This window comes from Charadrius vociferus, unplaced genomic scaffold (genome assembly GCF_000708025.1).
Source record: "Charadrius vociferus isolate BGI_N301 unplaced genomic scaffold, ASM70802v2 scaffold183, whole genome shotgun sequence".
Taxonomy (NCBI): Eukaryota; Metazoa; Chordata; class Aves; order Charadriiformes; family Charadriidae; genus Charadrius; species Charadrius vociferus.
Genome location: NW_009648250.1, coordinates 4,746,962 through 4,772,865, shown reverse-complemented (window position 1 = coordinate 4,772,865; position 25,904 = coordinate 4,746,962). Strand labels below are relative to the sequence as shown.

At 36.4% G+C, this 25,904-nt stretch overlaps 1 protein-coding gene across 1 annotated transcript in view; it reads left to right on the top strand.

Moving 5' to 3' along the window:
• Window positions 1-706: 706 nt before the first annotated feature.
• The window catches only part of FCHO2 (FCH domain only 2), a 78,628-nt gene continuing 53,430 nt past the window's right edge, over window positions 707-25,904 (top strand). Inside the window, exons 1-7 of the mRNA XM_009884266.1 lie at window positions 707-792; window positions 8,247-8,321; window positions 9,651-9,792; window positions 9,882-10,034; window positions 13,304-13,408; window positions 19,020-19,118; window positions 20,219-20,315. Of these exons, the coding sequence (XP_009882568.1) occupies window positions 740-792; window positions 8,247-8,321; window positions 9,651-9,792; window positions 9,882-10,034; window positions 13,304-13,408; window positions 19,020-19,118; window positions 20,219-20,315 (724 nt within the window). The 5' untranslated portion in view covers window positions 707-739. The remainder of the gene's footprint in view (window positions 793-8,246; window positions 8,322-9,650; window positions 9,793-9,881; window positions 10,035-13,303; window positions 13,409-19,019; window positions 19,119-20,218; window positions 20,316-25,904) is intronic.

Below are 25,904 nucleotides of genomic sequence, written 5' to 3'. Positions count from 1 at the left end.
CTTCCTTTCATTTCTATTGTTGCTTACTCCTGTCCGGAGGAAGTTCACCATAGTGCCAGAGGTGATAAGCTGGCTGAGTTTATTAATCAGTGTTTGGGGCAGTGTCTCAGTTTTAATGATGAGGTATGCCTTACTTACTGGAAAATGTTTTAAGTTTTAAAACTAAACATAAGAATAGGCAAAGGGAAACTACCTGTGAGAGAACAAGGGTTAAGTGATTTTTGTTGGGTTTTTTTTACCAATTTTACAAACAACAGAGGAAGATACATGAAGTGTGAAGAACTGGGGAGGCAGGATATCAGTGGTGCCAAAGTGTGAATTTTAGTTCATGGAAAATAATGACAGATAGGAGAGAATGAAGAGAGAGTACATTATTAAGTATGTGTTTAATAAATGGGAAGTGAAAGAATACAAGACCTGTAGAAATCTAAAAAGAAATGGGTTTGAATATGGCCTAGAAATATGTAATAGAGGAGTTGTCATTAGAAGGGTAGTAGTAGCTGCTGAGATGATTTTAGTTTGTTTTACATATAGGGGATTGAAGGGAACTAACAACAATTGGTAAAAAGCTGAAGCATTAGAAATCATTCACTTCATGGAACTTGATCTGTTATTAAAATGCATACCTTCTACGCTTTGTTCTGTAACTGCTCTAGCCTGTTGTGTTTCATAGTTCTGCTTTCTTGTTATTAATCTTTAGGGGGAAAGGAACAATGGCTTTGATGTCCTCTATCACAACATGAAACATGGACATTTGTCAACAAAAGACTTAGCAGACTTTATAAGAGAAAGGTAGGTATTTATCCTTTGTAATCCTGGCTCTTTAATCTACTGTTTGTGGGGTTTATCTAAGTTTATCATTATGTTTAACAGTAACATCCAAAATAAATAAAAATCAATGACCATTTTTAAAATATCTTTTATATCCTACAAGAATATCTAGGTTTCTTCTATTTGCTTAGAACTGAATAGTGACTCTTAAGCATCAATTAATAACAAGCTTCTAATATTTCCAGTTTGAATTAAAAAATACGAGTAAAAAGCTAGAAGTGTCACATTAGGTGTCCAACAGTCTACTTGAATTAATCCCAATTTTTCATCATGTTTGGAAGAAAAGCAGTAATTTAAAGTAGCAAAAATTATCGAGCTTACCAATTATTTTTTTTTGCCGTAGATGTAGAATTAGGTTATTAGCAACTGCTAGTATGATTTTAAAAGTTATGCTTTCAGATTAAGATGTTGAGAAACTAGGTTTGTTAAAGAAAAGGGAGTGACGTCGGGACAAGAAAATAATATGCAGAAATATTCTCTGTGGGATGGACAGGACAGAACTGAAATCTGCAGACGTGACAACTTCCAGAACAGATGACCTAGTGCTTTTTTTAGTTCTTCTTTGTGAAAGACGACTGCTGCTGCTATGTTGAACATAAGACTTTCATTCTGGACAAAATTAATTGTTTGTCTGCTTCAGACTTTTGTCTTAATTCGGTTACTGACACCAGATGACATATGGAAAAAGCTTGCAAGAGTCTGATTGAGGACCTGTTTCAGTGAAGGTTTCTTGCGGTAAAAGCTGTCCAAAAAAACCAGCTGTTGTTTTCTGGGATATTTCATTGAAATTTCAGTTTTGGCCTCAAATAGATCTCAACAAAGAATTTCTTTTAAATTTCTACAAAATGTAACCACCACAAATCTGGCGGGTACTCAGTTGCACAGACATTTGCATAGTTTCAAAGTGCATTGGAGAAAATGACAAAAGTCTTTCCACTAAGTAATAATGCATGAGTTCCAGAGACCACGTGTGATGGGTAGCATCCTGTTGGAAGGACTCCACAACCCAAGGAATCTTGTGTTTCAAGAATCCCCGATTCCAGAGAACACATCATGAAGCCAGACAGGGTTCCAGTGAAATCCTGCATTGGATTGAGTGGAGGGATATCACACTGTTCATGTTTAGCATTAAATGCATAAGACTTCACAAGCTTGTACTTTTAATATTGACTGTTACAAATGTTTGCCTTGTGTTATCTTTGTGAGTGCCTGGATGTTTCCTTTGAGACCTGCTTTAATTTTTGGAATCACTCAGTTTTTATAACAGTAAGTCGTAGACCTAAGCTGTACATCACCTCGACATGTTTAATTTTATTAGTTTTATACCTGTTGCGTTGTGATTTACCTCCATATTTAGATCAGAAGCTCTCTCACACACTCTGCTTCTTATCTCCTTCATGTTGTATGCTTTCAGCATGATCCATTTTATTCATACTGGTCCTAAGGTGAAAGGTTATTTAAGTATATATGAGTAAAAATAACTGGATGCTATATCTGGCTTGGATTCTTTGCTTTATTGTAGTGACATAAATAACACTGGACAGTTCATTCTACACAAAATTCCTAGTAAAAAGAATGTGGTGTTGTAATTTTTCACTCTATAAGCTCCTTCAAATTAAATTTTAAATGAGATGTGCCTTTGCAATCAATAAATAAAGTATATGGACCTTTCTACACATACTAAAAATGTCTCCACTGAAGTTTCTGCCAGTTAATTCTAGTGACTTGTCAAGACAGACACATTTAATTTTTTTTCTGTTAAACAAGTTTAAATAACTTAAAATTGAAGATTAATGACCATGTGGGAATACCTGAGGAATCCACATGGCCACTTTATAGAATGGTAGATTTGTAGAATAGTTTGGTTTGGAAGGGATCTTCAAAGGTCATCTAGTCCAACATGCCCCTGCAATGAACCAGGACATCTTCAACTAGACCAGGTTTCTCAGAGTCCCGTCCAACCTGACCTTGAGTGTTTCCAGGGGCATCTACCACCTCTGGGCAGCCTGTCCCATTGTTTCACCAACCTCATCGTAAAACAATTTCTTTTTTTTATCTACTCTAAATCTACCCTACTTTAGTTTAAAACCATTGCCTCTTGTCCTATCACAACAGGCCCTACTACAAATTTTGTCTCCATCTTTTCTTATAAGCCCCCTTTAAGTATTGAAAGGCCACAGTAATGTCTCCCCAGAGCCTTCTTTTCTCCAGGCTGAACAACTCCCCCAGGCTGTCCTCATAGGAGAGGTGCTCCAGCCCTCTGATCATCTTTGTGGTCCTCCTCTGGACCTGCTCCAACACGTCCCTGTCTTTCCTGTGCTGAGGGCTTCAGGTCTGGACACAGTACTCCAGGTGCGGTCTCACCAGAGCAGAATAGAGGAGCAGAATCATCTCCTTCAACTTCCTGGCCACACTTGATGCAGCCTTCTGGGCTGTGAGCACACATTGCTGGCTCACGTCTGGCTTTTCATCAACCAGTAACCCTATGTCATCTCGGCAGGGCTGCTCTGAATCCCTTCATCATCCAGCCTGTATTGATACAGGGGGCTGCCCCAACCCATATGCAGGACCCCCTCATGAGGTCTGCACGGGCCCACTTCTCAAGCTTGTCCAGGTCCCTCTGTATGGCATGCTGTCCCTCAGGCATGTCAGCCGAGCTCAGCTTGGTGTTGTCCCTGAGCTTGCTGAGGGTGCACTCGGTCCCACTGTCTGTCATTGATGAAGGTATTGAACAGTACTGGTCCCAATACAAACCGCTAAGGGACACCACTTGTCACTGATCTTCATCTGGACCTTGAGTCATTGACGACTACCCTCTGAATGCGACCATCCACCCCATTCCTCATCCACCAAACAGACCACCCATCAAATCTATATCTCCAGTTTAGAGAGCAGGATGTGGGGGACAGTGTCAAAAGCCTTAGAGAAGTCCAGGCAGACAGCATCTGTAGCTCTTCCCTTATCTGCTGATGTAGTCACTCCTTCATAGAAGGCCACTAGATTAGTCAGGCAGGACTTGCCCTTGGTGAAGCTATGCTGGCTGTCTGGAGTCACTTCCCTGTCTTCCACATGCCTTAGCATAGCTTCTAGGAGGATCTGTTCCATGTTGTTGCCAGGCACAGAGATGAGGCAGGCGGATTGGTAGTTCCCAGAGTCCTCCTTTCTACCTTTTTAAAAAATGGGGGCAATGTTTCCCCTTTTCCAGTCACCAGGGACTTCACCTGACTGCCATGACTTTTCAAATATCATGGAGAGTAGCTTGGCAACTGCATGAGCCAATTCCTTCAGGACTCTAGCATGCATCTTGTCAGGTCCCATAGGCTAGCCTCAATGAGAGATCAAGAAATGTATTTTCTGTCCTTGTGCATGGATCAGGATGTGCCAAAGATATATGCAGCCATCTTACAGCATTGTAGTAAAACATGAAAAATTCCAGTTCTCATTAACACTCTGAGATTTACTACAATCTTAGTGCTTGTTAATTTATTTGACAAGGCTTCAATATAGTTCCTTAAGAGCAACTTGCCCTGAGATTGGAAAACATCTGTAAGTGATGCAGAGTAGCAGCAGTAAATTCAGTCCTTTCCAGTGACTTTCTCCCATCAGGGTATTAAATCTGGTATCCTGTCTGTTCTGTTGTGTTTTCTTCAGCCCTACTTTACTGATGCATCTCAGTATGCCAGGCTGCAACTAAAAAAAGCAGCTGAATGCCAAATAGGTATTTCTTTCCAAGTGAGGGGTGAATCACTGATCAGTGTCAGTCTGAGCTAGGGGTGGTTTGTGGCATATAGTTTGTAGTTTCAAAGGAATAGATGGAGTTTAAATATTTGGTGCCCTCACTTCAGTAAAAATGTTTACGACTGTCCATATCTAGACAGTGAAGCCCTTCATACCATTGTGAAGTTATTGTGGGACATCAGTTGATTTCCGAGGAAATAAATACGATGCAGTAGCTCACACTTACTCACATGGGTCGAATTCTTGATCTCAGAAGAAGTTTGATTGGGTGGTACTTCAACAATATTTTACAATAGTCCAGTTATCTTGACCATGTTCTATTTTGCATCTTTGTTTACTGCAAAAACGTGTTGCACGCAATTATCTTTTCCCCTCCTTCCGCCACAGACTATAGTCTGAATACTGGTTTGCATTACTGTTTTTCTCTAGAAATATGTAAGTAGGTGAAAAACATTTATTAGGAGCCTCCTACATGTACTGTTTTTATGCACTGACTTTTATGTACCTGATTTTCTGAACTGTTCCCTGTGAAAACTAAGTTTACATACATTTGAACTTTCTTCACATCTGTCCTTCCATTCCTTTTGAACATACTGGCCTTTTTTTTTCAGAAGTGGAGAGTGAAAAGTGAAAACTGCTGGATAGATAGAGGAGACAGATCTGAGTTGGTGATAACACTTGCAGCAAGTTAAAGTACTTAACCTTTGTGTGTACTGTTTAACAGTAGTCACCTGGTCAGTCAGGATTGCTGGAGTCTTCAGACTAGCTAGAGAATTTGATTTTTTTTTATGGAGTGATCTCAAAGAGAAAGGAAAAATGGTTGAGTGTATTTGGAGGTACAGACTTCTACAGAGGGCATAAAGGACACGTCTGTATGAAGTCTGTCTCTGTTACTTGCGCTGTTCAGAGTAGTGTTTTGGTTGTGTGCAGCCTCATCAGGGAATAGTCTGTTGTTCCCTTTTCTCCAGCCTTAGAAATAGTCATGAACAGATAAAAATTATGTAGGATGTGGGAAATTTTGTTTTTATTATAGTCAGCTTCAGGATTTTATTAAAGATTTTTCTTTCAAAACTTATGTAAGAACCTTCCGAAATTGCAGATGTTTCCTCTGAAAAAAACAAAAATGTTCGAAATGTGTTCAATTGTAATAATGTAATATTTCTGTATTGCATCTGGTGTTCCAACTGGATATCCCTAGAAGGAGCTGGTTTCCTCTTTGGCTGTGTTCAGTTAGTCAATACCAATTCAATTTTCAGCAGTGTTGTTTCACTTTTGCATTTTTGGTTTTGAGTATTTGTTAATGGTTAAATACTAAAACAACTGAGGGACAGTTGGATCTGTGGTTCAGAAGTATGTCTACTGAAAGATGAAATTTATTGGCAGGCAATGTGCTCGATGGTGGTAAATCTTAAGTGGGGCAGGTTATTTATCTGCTGAAAGTTAGATATCTTTGTTCTGTTTTTGATAAAGCATGTAGAAATTTTGTTTTTAAAGCAGTGAAAATGTAAGAAGGTTGGGCTGTGCCCACAGTTTTTCTTTCTTTAAATACTGGGAAGATTTTGTAGGTGAACTGTCTTGCATTTGTGTGTATTTAACACCTAAACTGTTTACATGTAAGAAGCCACTGTGCTCAGCTAGGAACTTAATAGGTATTGTGTTCGCTTTTCTCTAAAAGTCTTTCAAACATTTTTCTGCACCACTTGCCTGTAAGTGTCATAAAAAGAATCTCCTTGATCGGTTTTTTATGTATATATTCCCATTTAACTTTTAAATGTTTAACAGATTCCAATCAAAGACAGATTTTCAAATGGATGAAAATTCATTTACTGAGGTGTTCATAGTGTGTTACCTGTACATCAGAGTTCTCTGGAAAGTCGGGTGATAGGACAAATGTATACGTACACGCCCAACTAGTCACTAACAACATCTTTCAGTTGTCAGTGTTTGTAACTTGTGTGTTGATATTGCCTGGTAAATTGTGGAACTCCAGTTTTGTGGAGATTGCTCAGGTAAGTACGCTGTAAATTGCTCCAAAGAAAAGAGGTGTGGATTTTGGTGAGAAATCTTGTGTTTGAAAAAAAAAAAGAGACTGAGCTATCAAATCTGGAAAGCCTTGATAGAAGCTACAGCTAATTAATCAAGAAATATTGTTCATAATGGTAATTAAAAAAACATCAATGTCTCTTCTGGGTGTCTGCATATGTGCTTGTCACTCTGCAGTGAGTAAGAATTCCAAACCTTGGAAACTTCAACTTTTTCTTGTAATAAAAAATAAGTACCTATGTGGAAGGATGGTAAAGTTGTTTGACTTTTTTTATGGTGAATACCTTTGCTGTTGTTTGTAGGTGAGATTTAAAATATAGTTAAGTTACTGCGGTTTACAGTTTAAACACCTTCTGCCAACCGATTGTCCAACTGACTGGATAGTTATTTTGGAAGTTCAGTAGGCTTAAATACGTGCCCCTCTGTTTCAGATGACTACTGCTACTTTGCTTCATATTTTCATAAGAGAATTATTTTTGCTTGCAAAGTGTTGCTGTAAAGGAGAAATAAAAACCTCTGCCTCAGCAGTAGGTGGTTGTAGTCATAGTACAACTTGAGATAGACATGAATTCTTCATCTCCCTTTTTTTCTCTCTTTTGTCCCTGAATAAAGGTATGACACAGCAGGAAAGAAAGTGCTTTAAGCTTTTGCATTTTCAAGAAAAGGAAATTACAGTATTTACTCAAATCCAGGATGCTTCTGAATCTGAATTGACACTACATATTGAATATTGATTTAGGGGGAAAAATTAAAATAGTGCGTGTGTTTACCTTCGTAATCGGAGACTGATGGGAGAAGGACTTGCAGGGACTCACTGCTGTGATATGTTGTGTGTGACTACTATTCCATGGCAGTTGCCCCAGCAGAGGCTCTAAGGAGGAAATCTGTGCTGACCCTTGGATTTTGAATCTCCAAAAGACAAGTGAAAAAAAAAGTGGGTTTGAGTGCAGGAAAATATAATGAAACTTTATGTAGGGAAGATGTTTTCCAAAATAAATGAGAATGTATTGAGACAATCTTCTTTAAAAATTACTATAAAGAGTAGAGTACAATACTTTTCATTGCATGTTATTTTACTGTTTTCCAAATGCAAGTATCACTATGCAAATAAGTTAAACAAACAAACAGAAGAAAAACCAACCCTCCCCCCCTACAAAAAGACTAGGCAAGACCCTATTTTATTTAATGTGATTGCTCAGTAAGCATTCAGTTTGTTTATCTAAATGTTTTAATTACAAATATATTTGATTTTGTTGCTTTGTAAATCTCTGGTGTTTAGACATCCTAGGCAGGTGATTGTTATGTCACTTTGTTCTGACTATTACTAAAGAATGTTAAAGGCAGAGTGGAACAGCAGAAAGTATACGAAGGAAGGAATTGTCTTTTTCAAGTCTTGAGTCCCTAGGTTTTACTTGCTTCTGTTCCTGCAACATTCTGTCACAGGGTTTTTAGATTATTTTTTAAAAATATACTTGTATGATTTTGCATATAGTGTTGGGGGGGGCAGTCATTAACATGGAGTCATTTTCAGCTAAAGTAAAACGTCCTCTGTTTTGCACCTTTCGAATGCATGTTCATCTGTCTTCAAATATCTTCAACATTTCAATTGTGGTTTTGATGGCTTTCTTTGACAGGGCTACAATAGAGGAGGCATATTCAAGGTCAATGACAAAACTAGCCAAATCAGCTAGCAATTACACACAACTTGGGTAAGTGAGTGTGCATAAATAAATAACTGCATATGTGTTAAGAATCAAGTTTGATTCTGAATAGTTTATTGATGTTTAAGGTAGCATAACTTTGCCACCTTTAAAAGCGATTGTTAGTTCTTTAAAAGTTCTTTAAAAGCGATTGTTAGCTATGACAAAAACAAAGACAGTACAGTTCTTTATTCACAGTTTCAAAAAAAAGCAAAGGCCAAACACAGGGGAACTGTCTGTTCCTCTGTGTTTAAGGTTGAGTTCTTTTCAGACATAATAAAAAATGTGACTTTTTATTCTGTGCTTCCAAGGCTATGGTAATTATTCTGAAGAGAGAGCATATGGTCTGCAAATGTGGCAGTACATTTATTTATTTCTATTATTTCTGTTTTCTGGAGTGTTATCTCTGTCCTCAGAGGTGTTAAGAATGAGACTTTTCAATAAATTTTTTCAGTAGTTTAATGAAAGTTTTATACATGGGGGTATGTTTTCAAAAAGTGGAAGGAATAATGGGTATTTTTTCATTAGAAAGATTATGCCGATGAGAACTCGGACTTTTTAAATGAGACTAAATTTTTTTTATTTGTAGTAATCATAGCTAGAAATATGGGGAGCTTCTGTCAGTGGATAATTTTATACCATCTGTTGCTGTATCTGCATGTTAGTTTGGGTATCAGTGCTTTAAAGGCTATGTATAGTGTTAAATTTTCAGCAGCATTAACCAGGAAACTGAGGTAGGAGTGTATCTTTAGAATAGATGGAGAAGTCAATTTGGTATAGAAACCTGAATCTGAACCGGTCCGCCACCTTCCTTTGCCATACAGTTAATCTCTGTTAATCAGTAAATCCCTTTTCATGGCAGACCATCTTTGCTGATATTCTTTTCCTGCATCTTGTGGCTATAATGATGTAAGATAACTAGAAACTTAACTGACCAAGTAATTTCTGATTTGTTTGTACTATTCAAGTGTACATGTAAAAAATATTTCTACATCTTAAATTTTTTTGAGCTGCTCTTTCATCATCTTTAGGAATACCACTTGGCATTATTGTGTGCTGGTGATAGAAAAGATTAAGTGATCTTTGCTGTGTATTACTTGATAGGGTCAATACAGGTAAAACATAAAACTTGGAAAAATTAGTGGACAGGATTCCAAGTACATTTGTAACATTAATAAGAAGTTATAGCAGTTGTTGGGGTTTTTGTTTGTTTCAGTTCTGGGAGCAGAAGTGAACTTCTGTAAATTTATCAGTTATACTTTAGCACTATTAAATAAAAAAGGCATATTAAAAGTGAAAATTCCAGATGAACATTAAATACTGTTTTCCTCAATTTAGGACATTTGCACCAGTTTGGGATGTTTTCAAAACCTCAACAGAAAAACTAGCAAGCTGTCACTTGGACCTTGTGCGGAGATTACAAGAGCTAATAAAAGAAGTTCACAAGTATGGAGATGAGCAAATCAAAGTTTATAAAAAGGTTGTAATTTTTTTCTTATGCATGTCCAATGACTTGTTAACATCAAAGTGAAAATGGTTTGAGTTTGACAACCATGTGATATTTGGCAGACTAAAGAAGACGTTTCGGGAACATTAGAAGCAGTGCAAAATATTCAAAGTATCACTCAGGCTTTACAGAAATCAAAGGAAAACTACAATGCAAAGTGTGTCGAACAAGAACGTTTGAAGAAGGAAGGAGCAACACAGAGAGAAGTTGATAAGGTAGTTCTGTGACATCTTACTTTAATACATCGTGTTGTCAATCAGTAACACATTCACCTTGTATTAGTAAGTGAATTGCTCTGAAAGGGCTAACACTCAATGCCCTTGTTACTGAATTAAGGGGTAGGAGGTTTTGTGTTGCCCCTTCAATGAGACAAAGTGGGTAATTACATGAGTATTTGAAATCTGTTCCATTGAGAAAAAAACAAGTTAACATTTCTTTTGTGCTAATTTAGCACAAATAGGTTCCAATTTCATAGACCAAAAACCCAAGGGATGAATATATTGTTGTTGTGTTTAGTACTGTCCTTGGATTAGTGGGAAGTTTGATCCATTCACAGAATCACAAAATGGCTGAGGTTGGAAGGCACTTATGGAGGTCATCCTATCCAACCCTGCTGCTCAAGCAAGGCCACCTCGAGCCAGTTGCCCAGGACCATATTCAGACAGCTTTTGAATATCTCCAAGGATGGAGACTCCACAACCTCTCTGGGCAACCTGTGCCAGGGCTCAGGTTTGAAAAAAAAACAAAACCAAAAACGTTTCCTGATGTTCAGAGGGAACCTCCTGTGTTTCGGTTGGTGCCCATTGCCTCTGCTGCTGTTACTGGGCACCAGTGGAAAAAGCCTGGCTCCATCTTCTATGGACCCTCCCTTCAGGTATTTATATCTATTGAAAAGATCCTCCCTGAGCCTTCTCTTCTCCAGGCTGAACAGTCCCAGCTCTCTCAGCCTTTCCTCATGGGAGAGATGCTCCAGTCTCTCCATCATCTTAGTGGCCCTTTACTGGACACTCTCCAGTATGTCCATGTCTCTCTTGCCATGGACCACCTAGAACTGGACACAGCACGCCCGGTATGGCCTCACCAGTGCTGAGCAGAGGGGAAGGATCACCTCCCTCAACCTGCTGACGTCACTGTAGCTTTTTGTTGTTTTCAGGGAGCTAAGTAGTAGAGGAAAGAGGTCATGTTTCCCTGTCTCTAACTATGTCTTCTCTTTTTAAATCTTTATTCCTCTGCCTGTTTCCATTTCAATTCTTGTTAGAGTGATCTTAGTGCCTTTTATACTGCTGTCTTGATGGAGCAGATAGAGTCAGTTATTGTCTTTTCACTGATGACAAAAGTAATCCGCTTGACCATGTTCTAATTGTTTTATCTTTGATATAAATCTAGCTTTTTTTCCTAGCTTATGTCTCAAATGACAGTTAATGTTGGATTCTAGACATGAATCAGAAGTATGTGGGTTGGCAAATGTTTTCCTGCCAGTCTATTCGAAGTATAGTTTTTCTGAATGCTTGTAAACAGATTGAAACTTTTCAGTAGGAAAAGTTGACTTGATGAAAGGCTTGGTTTTAAGATGTAACGCTATCCTTGTTCAGTTGGAAACAAAAAAATTTTCAGTCTGACTGATACCTACATGAGAAGGGAGAAAGAGGAAGCACGAAGGTCATTTTTTACTGTTTTATGCCGTTGCTGTTTGACCCATTAGGCCATAATAGGATGCTCTGCAAGTGCTTAAAAATGTTTCCAGTGGGAGCGGGTAACTATGACCATCCCATCTCTTCAGTCATGTCTTTATTCAAATTTACACTTGTAATTTCAGAAATATGGTGACAAAAATGTATTAATTTTTTTTCCTTTGGCAGAGAATAGGTTTATTATACTTTTAGCACAACATGAAAAGTGTTTTCTGTCAAAATCACAGAATAACTACTTTATCAGAAAGCTAGGGATCTGCACCAATATGCTAACAGCTTATTACAAAGCCAAATATTTAAAGAAATAATGTATTGAAGAATCTGAGGAGGTATCTGAGACCTTGCAATTTTTATGAAAGTTAGTGTTAACTTGTGTAGTAATTTCCTGTTGTTCTCTGACATGTGAACTTCTCTATTTATGGTGACTTGACAAAAAATTCTTGACTGACCCTTATTATTTCACTTACTGTAAATCCGCTAAATAGAGTTCTAGCAATTGCTGCACCTGAGAATAGACACATCCTGTTTTCAGAAGAGATTACTAGTTAATCATACAGCATTCACGTTTTATCATTTTGTCTGTCCTGCTGAGTAGTTGGGTTTTGCAGATGCTCTTCAGCACATAACACTCAGATTCTGCTCACCATTGAATGTGATTACAAGAGACAGAGAATGTTTTGGTTTTGTCAAAATCCCATGCATCCCATGTTTCAATTACAAAATGCTTTATGAAAAAAAATTGGGGTTTTGGCAAAAACTTGCCAAAAGGGAAGGAAACTTGGCATTTCCTTCCTTGTCAATGGTTAAGTTTGGAATCATCTTATTGCAAAGCAGCCTTAATTATTTTTAAAAGCAAGTGTTGATAGAGCACCTTGTACTTGCAGCATAGTAAATGTTCAGGATGATTTTTATTTTAATTGGCTTTAACTTAGAAATAGTGAGGATATCAAAGGTTTGGAAAACTCTGTCTCATGTCTGTCATGCTATAAACTTTGAAAATAACTTTTTCTCTACCCCAAACAATCACTTCATTCAGTTTTGTTCTCCATTTAATATTGGGATTCTGCTGTAGTTTGCTTTGTCTTTTAAGAATATTAAACTCCCAGAAAGATGATTTTGGTTTATTAGCAACAAGTAATGAAAATAAAAATCAATACATTATAAAGCCAAAAAGGACAAAACAATAACATAAAACAACATAAACAACACTGAGCTGCATAAATATGGCCATCAGTATGTTCTGCATTAACTTCATTTTCAAATGTCTCTTAATCTTAATATTTCCCTTGATGGGACACCAGTACTTTTGAATTTCTTTGTTCATTTCTAACAGAGAACTGCACCTCCTTGGGTTTTTTTTTACAATTGACTCTTTCAGAATTGCACAAATAACTGTGTGCTCTGTATTCCAGCCCTGCTTTCTTCCTGTTTTTCTGTTGCAGATCTAAATATTTGACAAGAGCTAATTAGTTAACTTAAGTGATACAAATTTGATTTCAAAATAAGTATATTATAAATTTTGTCATTGCTGATAAGGGGAAGGCATTTAAGTGAGGTAATGGCTTTGTTACCTTCTTATGTGGTTTTGTGTACAGCTTTAAATAGGAATCTCTAATGGCTTGAATCTGAGTTATTTGGTGGAGAAATTTTGTTACAACATTTCACTGTTTTGATATGCCCCTGAATATTTTTTTTTTTGTAGATCATCCTAGGCTTTCTTTTTGTAGTGACTTAAAAAACCTTGGATCAGATTGTATGTGTGACATTTGACACTTTTTTGTACTGATCTACAGGCAGCAGTTAAATCAAAAAAGGCTACAGATACCTATAAACTATACGTGGAGAAATATGCTGCATTTAAATGTGATTTTGAACATAAAATGACAGAGACGGCACAGGTAAGTGTTACAAATAATAGTATTTAAAATATATAAATATATGCTATTTCATGTCTGAAGACCTGAAATCAAAGCTTTTGAAAAATTGGTTCAAGATAGAATGATCTCCTTTGGAAACTGATAGGAACAATAATGTCAGAAGTAGTATGTTTGAAGGCCAAACACTGACCGTGTATGTTATGAGGGCACTGTAGTTGAATTACACAGTTGAGCACTAGCACTCTAGAAAGACTTTTTGCAGAAATTTTTAGGAAGAAAACAAAATGAACTCCTGGAAGTATTGTAGATGCACTGTGATCATGTGGGAAATCCTGTGAATTGCTGAGCACCCAGAACTCATTTGTAGGAGTTTTATTATTGGGATCCATCATGTTTTTTTCATTATCATTCCAGCAAAACACTTTAGTTACAGCTTGTTTAAGTGTCTTCCCAGGTTTTACCTGAGGTTGAGAAAAGCCTTACATTTGATCAAGTTTCTGGGTTTTTTTAAAGACTTCTAATCTGTATTCCAGAGGATATCAAGTTCTCTGTATCATTGCATATGCTGCTTCTTGCACATTTTAAAGTCTCTTTTTCAAATCTTTTGATAGCAGACTTTCTTCCACTTCCCCAAGTTTCAAAGAGCAAACTTCATTGTTTCTACGTTCAGTAGTCAGTTGAGGACTGGTTGGCATATTTATTTGTGTATGTCTCTTGGTGTAGTAAAGCTTTTATAAGACAGTAATTTTCTTTTTGGTAGAAAATGCTTTGCTCTTTTCATTAGTTTCAAAGATTAATTTTTAGGCATAAATGGAATTATTAGGTAGATTCAGTCATAATTATATCTTTAAGTAGGAAAGTGTTAGGGTTTTCCTTAACCCCTTGGAAATTAAGATTTCACAGCATGGGGGTGGTGTAGGCTGACACGTAAAAAGCTGCTGTATCCTGAACTGTAAACTACTTTCCTACTTTGAGAACTTCATTAGAATTTGATCTAGTTCGTCTCTGAATAGATACTCAACACAGCTGTTAGAGAAAGGATGCCACATATATCACATACCAGAAGTCTTCCCTCCCACCCCCGATTCCAGGCATTTGCAACAAAGAAGTGCAGGCATGCTAATGCAAAATTCTGCTTTTAGCATAACTGTTACATTAGGAGTCTTGACAACCTTTCCTTGAAGAGTTTGCAGAAGGTATCTTGTGCATTAACCTGACTTGATTCTGGTTGGAGGAGCTGTATTCCCTGTGCTTTTCTTTTCAGTTTGAGTTCAATTTGGTTATGTACATAGTTTTTCTCTCCTTTTAAAAAATATGTAACTTTTAATGTTGTTTTTTTTTTTTTTTTTTTTTTATTGTGAAGTGTAAGACAGTGATGATTGCAGTTACTCTGTGGTATAAAAAGGCTTTATTAAAAATAAAGGTTCAAGAGGAAAATTCATGGGTACCATGGTCTAGGCCTGTTGTACTTTCTCACCTCTGATGTGTGAAGCTGTGTTTTCAATATATGTTTGAAGTTAGTATTGCTGTCAAAAGTAACAATTGTTCTATTTCCATGCTTCTTCCTCCGTCAAGTATTTTTGCGAGGCACTACCTTGTAGTACTAATCCAGCTAAAACTAATGTATGAAGGGAGGTTGGCTTTAACCCAGAAGAGACCTGTGGTCTGGTTTATTAAGAGATCACACAAGGATTTGTAATGGCACAGAAGCAGAGGCAAAGTGGTACCAGGAGCAGAGAATGGCATCTTTAAACTGTTTTAATGGGTGACACTGACCTGGACTCACTTGCATATGTGTGCAGCTTACACATTTGTATCTGTTGCCTTTGCATTGTGTGTCTCTCACTGTAACTTAAAATATTTGCATATCAGTTATATGTAGGCAATTTGACTGGGATTAGGATTGGAACTGGTGTCTGTGATTACAATCACTTGAGCATTTTGGGACTAGGTAACCTTTTTAAGCTTAACTAATATGTATCTTGAAACAATTCTTGGAAACAAGTATAATATAATAGCAACAAAAGAATTATTGAAGTGTAACATTCTTCCTGGAGAGTTTCCAGAAATAAGAGTTGGTGGAATCAGACTGACATGTGAGCACATACTGCTGCTACCCAAAATGGTAATTTTTTTTTTAGTGTTTCTGTTAATGTAACTGTTGTATTTGCTCACTAAGTGTTCCAGTAGCTCCATCATTGTGAGGTTTGTATAAATTGTAGCACAGCCTGACTTTTGCTGTAGACCCCACCTTTTGCTACAAAGGGATCAAGTAATACCAGAAAAAATACTGACCTGTTCCATTCATTTGTCTCAAGTCATGTACAAGTATGGCTCTTCTGGATCAAGAAATTCCTGCCCTGTTTTGTTATTTACCTTGATCTGGAAGTTACTGAACCCCCACTGAAATAGATCCTGTGAATGCTTCTGATCCACTGCAGAGCAAGTTCAGCCAGGTTGCTTTAAATCATCATTTAGTTTCACAAAAGCTGTCTGCTGTCTCTTTGCTCTCTGAAACAATAAGAATAAATTAAACAAATATGATTTCAATAAGCCAGCCTTGCTAAATTGCACTGTAAACTTGTCCCCTGTGAGTAAGAAAGCCGTGAGTAATGAAAAGTAGTTCTCCTATGGAACTGACAGAAGATAAACAAGAAGAGTATTTAAAATGGATTTTGTCAGTGAATTAGCAAAGCAAAATGTAGGGCTTTTCAGCAAGCAAACTAGCTGGGCTTTTCATTAGGTACTGAAAAAAAAATCCATTTGAACAATCCACTACAAAAAAAGAATGAGAAAAGTAACAGATTATTTTGTATCAACAGACAGAATATGAAGGTGCTCTTTGTTCAGCTTTCTTATTTGTGCTATTAGGTAGATATTATGTGTTTAAACCAGGCTGAGATGTAGAGAGAGAAAAAAAATCTTTTTACTCTATTGGATGTTACAGCTGGGAAAACCTCATCATCCTTTTTGGCTGCTTTGGTTTTGGTGGCATTTTTTGGGGGGGGGGTGTTGTTTTTTTCAGGGTGGGGGTGGGGGAGGGCAGTTAAGATCTTTTTTGTTTGGGTTTGGTTTTTTTCCCAATACAAAAAGGCTACAAAGTTACCTCTCACTTCAAACCACACTGGTCTAAACGCCCTTAGTTCCTTAACTGCAACTCTTTAACTTAAAATTTGCATTTTCACTTAATGTGATAATGGACACCTGGAAATTTTCCCCACCTGTCCACACTGGAAGCGAAAATTGCCATTTTGCCAGTATAAGTAGTATCTATGGAATTTAAGTATAGCAGTGTAGCTGCATCTACAGTTTGGTTGCAGGAAGGCTATTCTAAAGGTGATGCAACAGGAAAAATAACTACACCCATGACTATGTGGAAACCCACTTCTATATGAAGCATACCCTAGATTATCTTAGTTTACACTGCATTTCACTTGAAATATACTAGTTCCAAAACCAGAATCATTGAGGAGTGTGAATGTTCTCAGCTGTTTCAGTGCAAAATCAGTTGGCTTAGCTCAAATATGTCCTGTTGTGTTCACATACTATTCTTCTGAGGACAAACATCCTGAATTGTTGTGGCATTATTCTAGGTAATGATATAGTAATGTCCTCACTTAGCTGTCCTCTTTTCTTCGTTAAACTCGAATGATCTTGTGGTATAAATTTTATGTGTTTTCCTTCTTTCATCATTTACTATCTAACCTGAAATTTTCAAAGTGAAGTGACTCGTGATACATGATTTTGAGAGGATGAATTTTGAAACATGCAATCTTCCTAATCCTGAACTTCAGGTTACCTTTTTTTGCTGTGATAAACATGGAAGGTTTTATTCTGATTACAAAAGTAAGAAAATACAGTTCACTGTTGTTTAGAAATTGGATTTGACAGAAATTCCTCATGTTGCAAGATATTTCTCAGTAAACCCATAGTTGTATTATGCAATTCCTATGCTTTGCAAAGAAAACATGATTTCTTATTTGTCAGATTTTCCACCTTGCTAGAGGCTTTTTTTAAAATCACCTAGCATGGTCAATTATTGGAAAGGATCAAATAGCTGAAGGTGCTAAATTATTCTTTACAAGTCTTCTGTCTTACCTAGAACTGAGTAGAATTGAGTTTGGATGATTCTGCTGTTGAGCAGTCTGCATATAAATAAAGTTTCAGAATAAGTAATAATTCATTTTTAAAACACATTATAAAACTTACAGGAAAACATACATGTTTGTAAAAAGGAGTAATGCTTACTTAAGCTGTGTATACTGAGTTTGACAGCTAAAGATCTTGCTGATGATTTTTATTTGTATTGTAGCTTAAAACACTAAGAAGTGGCTTGCATATGTTGGGTCATTAACATTACAGATTCATTTCAGTACATCTTTTTAAATGGACTGATCTTTCAAAAGTGAAAATAAACAATTTGGTTAATTATTATATCTGGGATATAAATGATGTGGTTGTATTATACTACCGAGCCTTATTCTTTGATCAGGACCTCTTTATATTATGTCCTCTACAAGGCCAGGATGTCTCTTCTTCAAAGACTTTAAATCTTAAGTATGAAACAATAAACAAGAAATAAGGAGACAACTGGGGAAGAGGGATGCTTTCCACTAACATAAGATAAAAAAAATAATAAATCTCTGAATGGCCAACTGTTTTGATATTGGTTATAGAGAAGAGTTTACAGGAGAATGGTAAAATAATTTTAATCTGCTTGATTGATGGCTAGAGAGGTATGTAAATACAGCAAAAGAAAGACTGAGAGTTTAGAAGTTAAGATATTTGACTTATCTGTATGAAGGTTTTTTTTTTGAATCGGAGTAGCAGGAGGTGTGAAATGTGGAGATGGTCTTCAGAGAAGCTTGTGCAAATTGGAGAGAGGATTAAGTGGTGCTCCAAAGTTTGGACACACTTGAAAGGGCAGTTACAGAAATAGGAAGAGAACTAGGAAAGAGCAGGAGTAAACAAAGATTTCAAGACAATTATGGTTGACTGTTGGGGAGGATAGGGACATTTTTAGTTCTGATCTTTGGCTAAGAAGGGGTCACTGAAAACATTGGAAGTTATTTTAAAATGGCTGTCAGCTGGAAGTCTGAGTAAAATGGAACGAACTACAAAGATTATATATGGTGAGTTTAAAAATCAAACAAATTATATTTAAAGAAGCAAATTATATAAATTTATCTAGATAAAAAGAAAGCATGTGTATATTATGAGCAGGAGAAGAGGGTGCTAAGAAGGAAGTGCAAAACATGCAGAAATAAGATTTCTGGATTTAGATGAAAAAACGAGACTCTTCAGTAATAAAGAGATTTTTTTTAGAAAAACACCCTTTAACCCTATTTTCTTCTGGTAGAAATAGGTCAGATTCTTAAAAAATCAATATAGATGAAATTTTAAGGAGTAAGTGATAAAATTGGATAATGATTTTAAAAGGGTATATTTTAAACTACATTATTTCATAGCTCTGTTAATTCCACACCTTCCTTTCTTAAACATTGTAATTACCATAATAAAAATATTTCAGATTGGCTTTTTTTTTTATTTAGTGTATTTAATTATTAAAATTTAAGATTTAGTATTTTAAGAAATATTTTCATTATGATTAATTGCTTGTATTGGTTTACAGAAATTTCAAGACATTGAAGAAACACATCTCCTTCGTATGAAAGAGATTATAGAATCGTTGTCAAATACCATAAAAGAAATTCATTTACAAATAGGAGAGGTAATTTTATATTATCATTTGTTTGTTTGGATTATGCTACGTATTTTTCTTAATGATTAAGTGGAATATTTCTTACTGTGTTTGTGATTATTACAAGATCCCATTTCAAATGACGGTAAATTCAACATAAGCTCAAATTTGTATGGTTTCCTGTTGCATTTATAAGTTCAGCGTTGCAAAATGTACAGAATAAGTCTAAATAAATATTCTCTTAACAGAAAACAAAATATTTTTACACTTTGAAGAATTTTTTAGTGTATAGTAGATGTTAAATTAGCACTTATTTCACACATGGTTGGGATACTTGTGGTTTTTTTTCTTTGCCTAAAACTTGAAATTATATCACTCTGAAAAGTTTCCAAATTTTTTGTACTCAGGGTTTTATGAGCAAAAGATCTTCAGTGGCAGAAGCTTTTATAGTGTCTTTTCTTTATACGTTGTTTGTTTTATTAATAATCCTTATAACTTGTCCTTAATTTTTAGGTGTTCTGAAGTGTGGTTTTATTTGTGTACACTTAGAGACACTATTTTCCTCAGTTTCGAGGCTTTCTGCTAATGAATGATAGTCACAAGTGTCATGCTATTTATTTCTAAAGTATATACATGTTCGAAAAATTTTTATTAACAACATGTGGTTGGTCCTTTGACAGAACAAAAACATTACAACAGTACTGCTTTTACTCAAGCAGGTGGGAGCTGTGATAATACAGTAGGAACAGTTCACACCCTTAACTGGTGCTGGCTTAAGAGACTGCTTGTCTTCCTGACATTGTAGTGGGGCGTGTTGCTGAAAAATTCAGTAAATGATACATAAACAAGTCGTTTAGGTGGAAGAAATGGAAGTAAATCCTAGACCCATCATCAAGCTGTATTCTTTCATTCTTAATTTGTATTTGTATTGGACACACACTTCCTGATACTAAAGCAAAGGAGGAATTTCCTTGATAAAATGCCTGTTGTTCTCTGGAAGCCCTGTAATATATTTTAGAGGGAAGTATTTTGAACTTTAACTGTAGAGAAAAGTATTTCTTAAAGTTAATTACATTCTTTCAATTACTGGTGTGTAAATTCATTCTGTGTGTGGTGTGGTTTTTTTGAAGGTGCACGAAGAGTTTATTAATAACATGACAAATACTACCGTTGAGAGTTTAATACAGAAATTTGCTGAGTCAAAAGGAACTGGCAAGGAAAGACCTGGTAAGAGATTAAAAATAACAGAGTAGGAAATGTTCGTTGTAAAACTGTAGATTTCCACTCCTAATAAAAGGTCAAACCCCTGTTTGTTAATGTGTTATATTTTTAATGTACTTAGAGTTTCAAATTCTCAGAATTCATTAGCTTTTATATTAAATTATTTGTATGAATTGATAACACAATTTATTATGTAGGTGTAGTATTTGTGTTCATAAAGCATGGTAATTTATAGCTCTGAGTCCCTCTATGCAGACCTTCAAGGAAGGTTTTGAACTATACTGTTCTGTGGTACATCAGTGAAATTTGTCAAGGAACTCAAGGTTCTTGCACAAACTGTGTTGTCTGCTATGTGTTTCTGCATAAATTATATTTCAAAACTTTATTTAGTATAAATTTATGGATATATTCAGAACAGATGTCTATAAAGCTGCTTATTGAACTGTTGGAAAGGTTGCATCCGTTTATTTCATTAGCTTACAAACTTACCCATTTTAAAAGACTGTATGTAGATTGTTTCTTTACTCAGCAGCAAACTGAGTACTACTTTCTGAAAGTACTGCTTATTGGGTGTGGTGTATAAGACTTTCCCAGACTGGCATAAAAAGACAATCTCACAGTACTGTGTATCTAGCATTACAGGAAAAATGAAGAGTTCGCTTTTAATATCTGGGCATGAACACACCGTCATTAGCTGTATGAATACAGGAATTCAGTAGTACTCCTGTTTTCTTCAGCACTCAGAGTCCTGACTAGCATCTCTGTTGTCTAGTATAGAGGCACGGAGGTTTTTTTCGGAGCAAGGATGTACATAAGGGAGTAGATCTTGAGAATTTATATTAAATTGTTAAATATGATGACTAGGTATCTTACAATGCCTCTGTGAGGTCTTTTTAACATAACATTGTTTCATATTCTTTCTGTGATCCACAAATGCAGATTGCTGAGTGCGCTGAGGTAAGATTGTATATGGAACAGTTTTCAGATGTTTCCTGTCTGGTTTGCAATTTTTCAGCAAAGATTAAGAAAGGAAAATTAAGAACTTCAGGGGTTCAAGTTCATTGGTCTGACAAAGACACGTGAGCTGTTGCCAAGATACCATGGCCAGGGATCTCCACCTTGTATTTAGGATTCTGACTCCTTGGGTTACATTGCTAATGTACCCTAGAGCACTGTGCACTTCAATTCATCCATGTTACTAGTGTCTTTTTTTGCTAGACAACATAGTAAACATAAGAAAAGTAACACTTCACTTTTCAATTTAGTGGGAGAAGTTATACACACTCTGTACTTACCTTCTGCTTTAGAGAGTTGCTCAAATCCCATTTGTATTCTCTGGGGTCAAATAAAAGCTTTTGGCATAGGAAATGTCATTTCTTCAACTCTTTTAATAGCAAAGTATTCCGAGGAAAGATAGTGTGTTTAGTGTGGAAATATATGCACCTTGAATTTTCTTTTACAGTGTTAAATTCTTGTCTTGATTTCAACTTTGTAAAGCAGTCATGGTGCAGAGGGAAAGCACGGGCAAATTCAGCAGTAAAAGAATACAAATTCACAAGAAATTATGAAATGTCAAAGACTAGAAACACAGACCACTAGTGATGTCAATTAGGGTTACTGCTTCTATTGTATTAATTTTATTAACTTAGAATCATATAGCTTTGACAATTACAAAGATTTAGAAGGCAAAGTGATGTATCAGCCTTCTAAGAATGAAATTGAAACATCTAGTGTGGTGAGGACTACTTTTTCTTGATTAAAAAAATACTTTTCTGCATTTGACAACTGTTCTTAATAGAAAGGTATTTTAAGTCATGGAGCAAATGGAAGTCTTTCTGTGTGTGATGTATTTATTAATTAGGCTAATTAATTAGGCAAATTAATTAATTTGGAGAACGAGATGGCTCCTCAGATAAATTTAAATATTCAATGTAAATATGATACAGACTCGGTGTACAAAACAAATGTACAAAAAAGTCTTATAGATGTCACTGTTGTTTAAGATTCCAGGCCTAAATCTTTTTGAAGGAAACACTTTAATATTCCCCAGGACTATGTAGGCCTTCTCCCTTCCATATTTGTGGGCTGATATACTAAGTTAGATAGAGGCCTGCTTCCTGAAACACTGAATTTTGCTAACAAAATAAACTAAAAAGGTAATGGATAACAAAGTATTGTAGTTTATTTCAGTATATTCTAGCTAAAGTTCTTCATAGCAGAGTTCACTTGCTTTTATTTATATCTGTAAAAATAGGAACCAATCTGAAATGAAGTGCTGTGGAGGGCTGTTTTATTGCATGGACTATAAAAAAATTACAGCACCAGTTTTTAAATGTAGGCAATTAGCATATCTGAAATTTCTCTTTGTACAGTGATGTCCTTTGTACCAGATTATATGGGCTCCCTCTGGTGGCTAATTTCTGTCACCAGAATTCATAATGTACAGGGACTTGTAGAGTTTTAACACTTTTTCTAGTACAAACAGCGGTTCTTTCAAGGAGTAATGCTTTGTGAGGTTTTTGAAATTTCATTTATGGACTTCTTTACAATGGTTCTTTCTTAGCTGCCTCCTATATAACTTACCTAGTCAGCTTTTTCATCTATTTCATACTGAATTTACTTTAGTTTACAGTTCTTATTAATACAGTATTTGAAGAAATTGTATTTGTTATTTGTTTTCTCACTTCATTCAGTGTAAAAAAAAAATAGCCACATACATCCAGTTGCAAATCTTTTTAATTTTAACTGAAAAAAAAATCACTTATTGTGAAACATTTAAAACCAGGCAGTTTTTAATACTGCAATAACCAGTAGGGCTTCAGGTCAGAATTTAATGTGTCCTCTGAACCATTTCTAACATTCAGAGCGAGCTGGACAAGCTCGAGAAGTGGGTCCATGAGGTTCAACAAAGCCAAGTGCAAGGTCCTGCACTTGGGTTGGGGCAAGCCCTGATGTCAATACAGGCTGGGGGGTGAATGGATTGAGAGCAGCCCTGCCGAAAAGGACTTGGGAGTACTGTTGGATGAAAAGCTGGACACGAGCTGACAATGAGCGCTCGCAGCCCAGAAAGCCAACCATATCCTGGGCTGCATCAAAAGAAGTGTGGCCAGTAGGTCAAGGGGGGTGATTCTGCCCCTCTGCTCCACTCTGGTGAGACCCCACCTGGAGTGCTGTGTCCAGCTCTGGGTCCCCCAACATAAGAAGGACAGGGACCTGTTGGAGCGAGTCCGGAGGAGGGCCATGAGGATGATCCGAGGGCTGGAGCACCTGTCCTATGAGGAGAGGCTGAGAGACTTGGGGTTGTTCAGCCTGGAGAAGAGAAGGCTCTGGGGAGACCTTACTGCTGCCTTTCAGTACTTAAAGGGGGCTTAGAAGAGAGATGGGGACAAGAAATTAGGGCCTGTAGTAATACAACAAGGGGTAATGGTTTTAAAAGAGGGTAGATTCAGACTAGATATAAGGAAAAAAATTTTTACAATGAGTGTGGTGAACCAGTAGAACGGGTTGCCCGGAGAAGTTGTGAATGCCCCATCCCTGGAAGTGTTCAAAACCAGGTTGGATGGGGCCTGAGGAACCTGCTCTAGTTGACGATGTCCTTGTTCATTGCAGGGACATGTTGGCCTAGATAACCTTTGAAGGTTCTTTCCAACCCAAACTATTCTATGATATGTTCCTGCTGTTAGTTCTAATAGGACGTTTGATACCATTGGTTGAAAGATGCTTTTGTCACTCACATGGTCCTGCAGTGTTCTTCAAAACTTGTTGGCCACTTCTGATGAATCATTTTTCTGTTTGTGGTAGGCTGTTGCTCCCTGTTCTTTGGAAAAATCTTTTATTGTGTGGCAGAAAATGTCTGCTTTTCTTCCACCCAAAGTAAATGTTAAGTCAATAACAGAGATGATGTCTGTTGCAGATTAATGGCTGTCCAACATATCAATGAGTTCTAGCTTTATTTTCTCTATCTTGTAATAGTCTATCAAAAAAATTGTTTGTTCCAGTATGAAAAGTTGATGCCACATGAAATAGAAACTGCTGGGAAGTACTGTGTCACATTCTTCCTAGATGTTATGTCTGAAATTGGCAGGATAATATCTAATGTTTTTGAAGATGTTAGTGAATGCCTATATAACTGTAGTTGGTCATGAATTATTTTTAAATTTTAGCTACTGAACTACTGTGCCCTTTTCTCATATGTGGGGAGCTAACTGTGTGTGTTTGTCCCTGTATTGGTTTTTGCCCACTACACAGTTTACCCAGAAGGTACCATGAAGGCCAAATAAGAAGACTCAGCTGTGCTGCATTGTCAAAAAAAATGGGGATAAAAGCCAAATCTAGATGATTTGTTTTCTTGAGTTTGTTCTGCTGTCATTGTTAGTGGCTGTTGTTAATCTATCAAGTTGTTCCTCTTACTTTTGTATTTTTTCTCAAAAATTTAATAAAGGAGAAATCAAAATTTTTATGGTAATACAGACAAAAAGGGAACGCCATAATCTTTGCTGGCTCCTTAGCCATCAAATAAAACAATGGTATGCAGATGCCAATTATTACATATACTGTGCCATTATTCAGTGTGAGAGAGGTGCTGGGTCATCTTTTAATGACAATAAAAAAAAAAAAAATCATTGTTTTTGTGCTAGCTTGATCCATCTTTCACAATCTGAAGAAACCAGAACGTGATTTGCAGCTGCAACGCACAAATAAGCAGAGAAGATCTGGCAAAGAGGAATAGTCATGTGAGAGGTGTCTTCTAAGTGTACCAGTAAAAGCACCTAGAATTTGGGCTATGGAAACACAAGCCCTTAAAAATACTTCTTATCTCCTTTCATTATCCATCCAATAAATTTGAACTTTATGGATGGGCTAGAAGAAGTTTGTATTTTTTAAAACATGGTAAAATTAGTGCCTGCAGTCCATCAGCTTTTTGGATTAAATGATAAAAAAAGTGCTTTACAATGTTTATTATCCACAGTTGCTGTTGATCAGCCGTCATTGGCGCTTGCATCTGTAGTAAAGCATTTGACTTTTGTTCCCCTTGTCCTTTCAGATATGAGGAATAATAGTGTAGGTCCTTTTAATCAAATGGCGTTTCCACAGATACCCATAAAGGACAGATGTAAAATTCCTACTCCATTTCCTCCCTCCACAAAATCCAGAAATTGGCAATTTGGTCAGTAATTGATCAGTAATGCTGGTTGAAAAAATGTTTGGTCTGTTGCTTTTTGGAGCTGCTGAAACCTGTTTTCCTTTATTTACCCATGCAGAAAAAAATTGTCTCAATACTCCTGGTAAGTCCAGTCATGGGAAAGTTTAACGTCATGGATGTCAAATGGAGACATTAATTCAGGATTATTCTTTTTTATTCTTTTGAAATTCTTTCTGGGAAGGCTATCGAGTAGTCCAGAGTTGAGAAAGTTATTAGTGACTTCGGCCATTGATAATGTCAAGATCTCCACTGCCTCACAAGGTAGCACATATCGGAAAAAAACATCCTGGCATTCTTGTCAATGTGCTGGTGATCCTTGTCTGTTCTGAGCTAACACATTTTGTATTTTGAAGTCTTGAAAAATAATGGTTTATTTAGGTATGGCGTTCCTG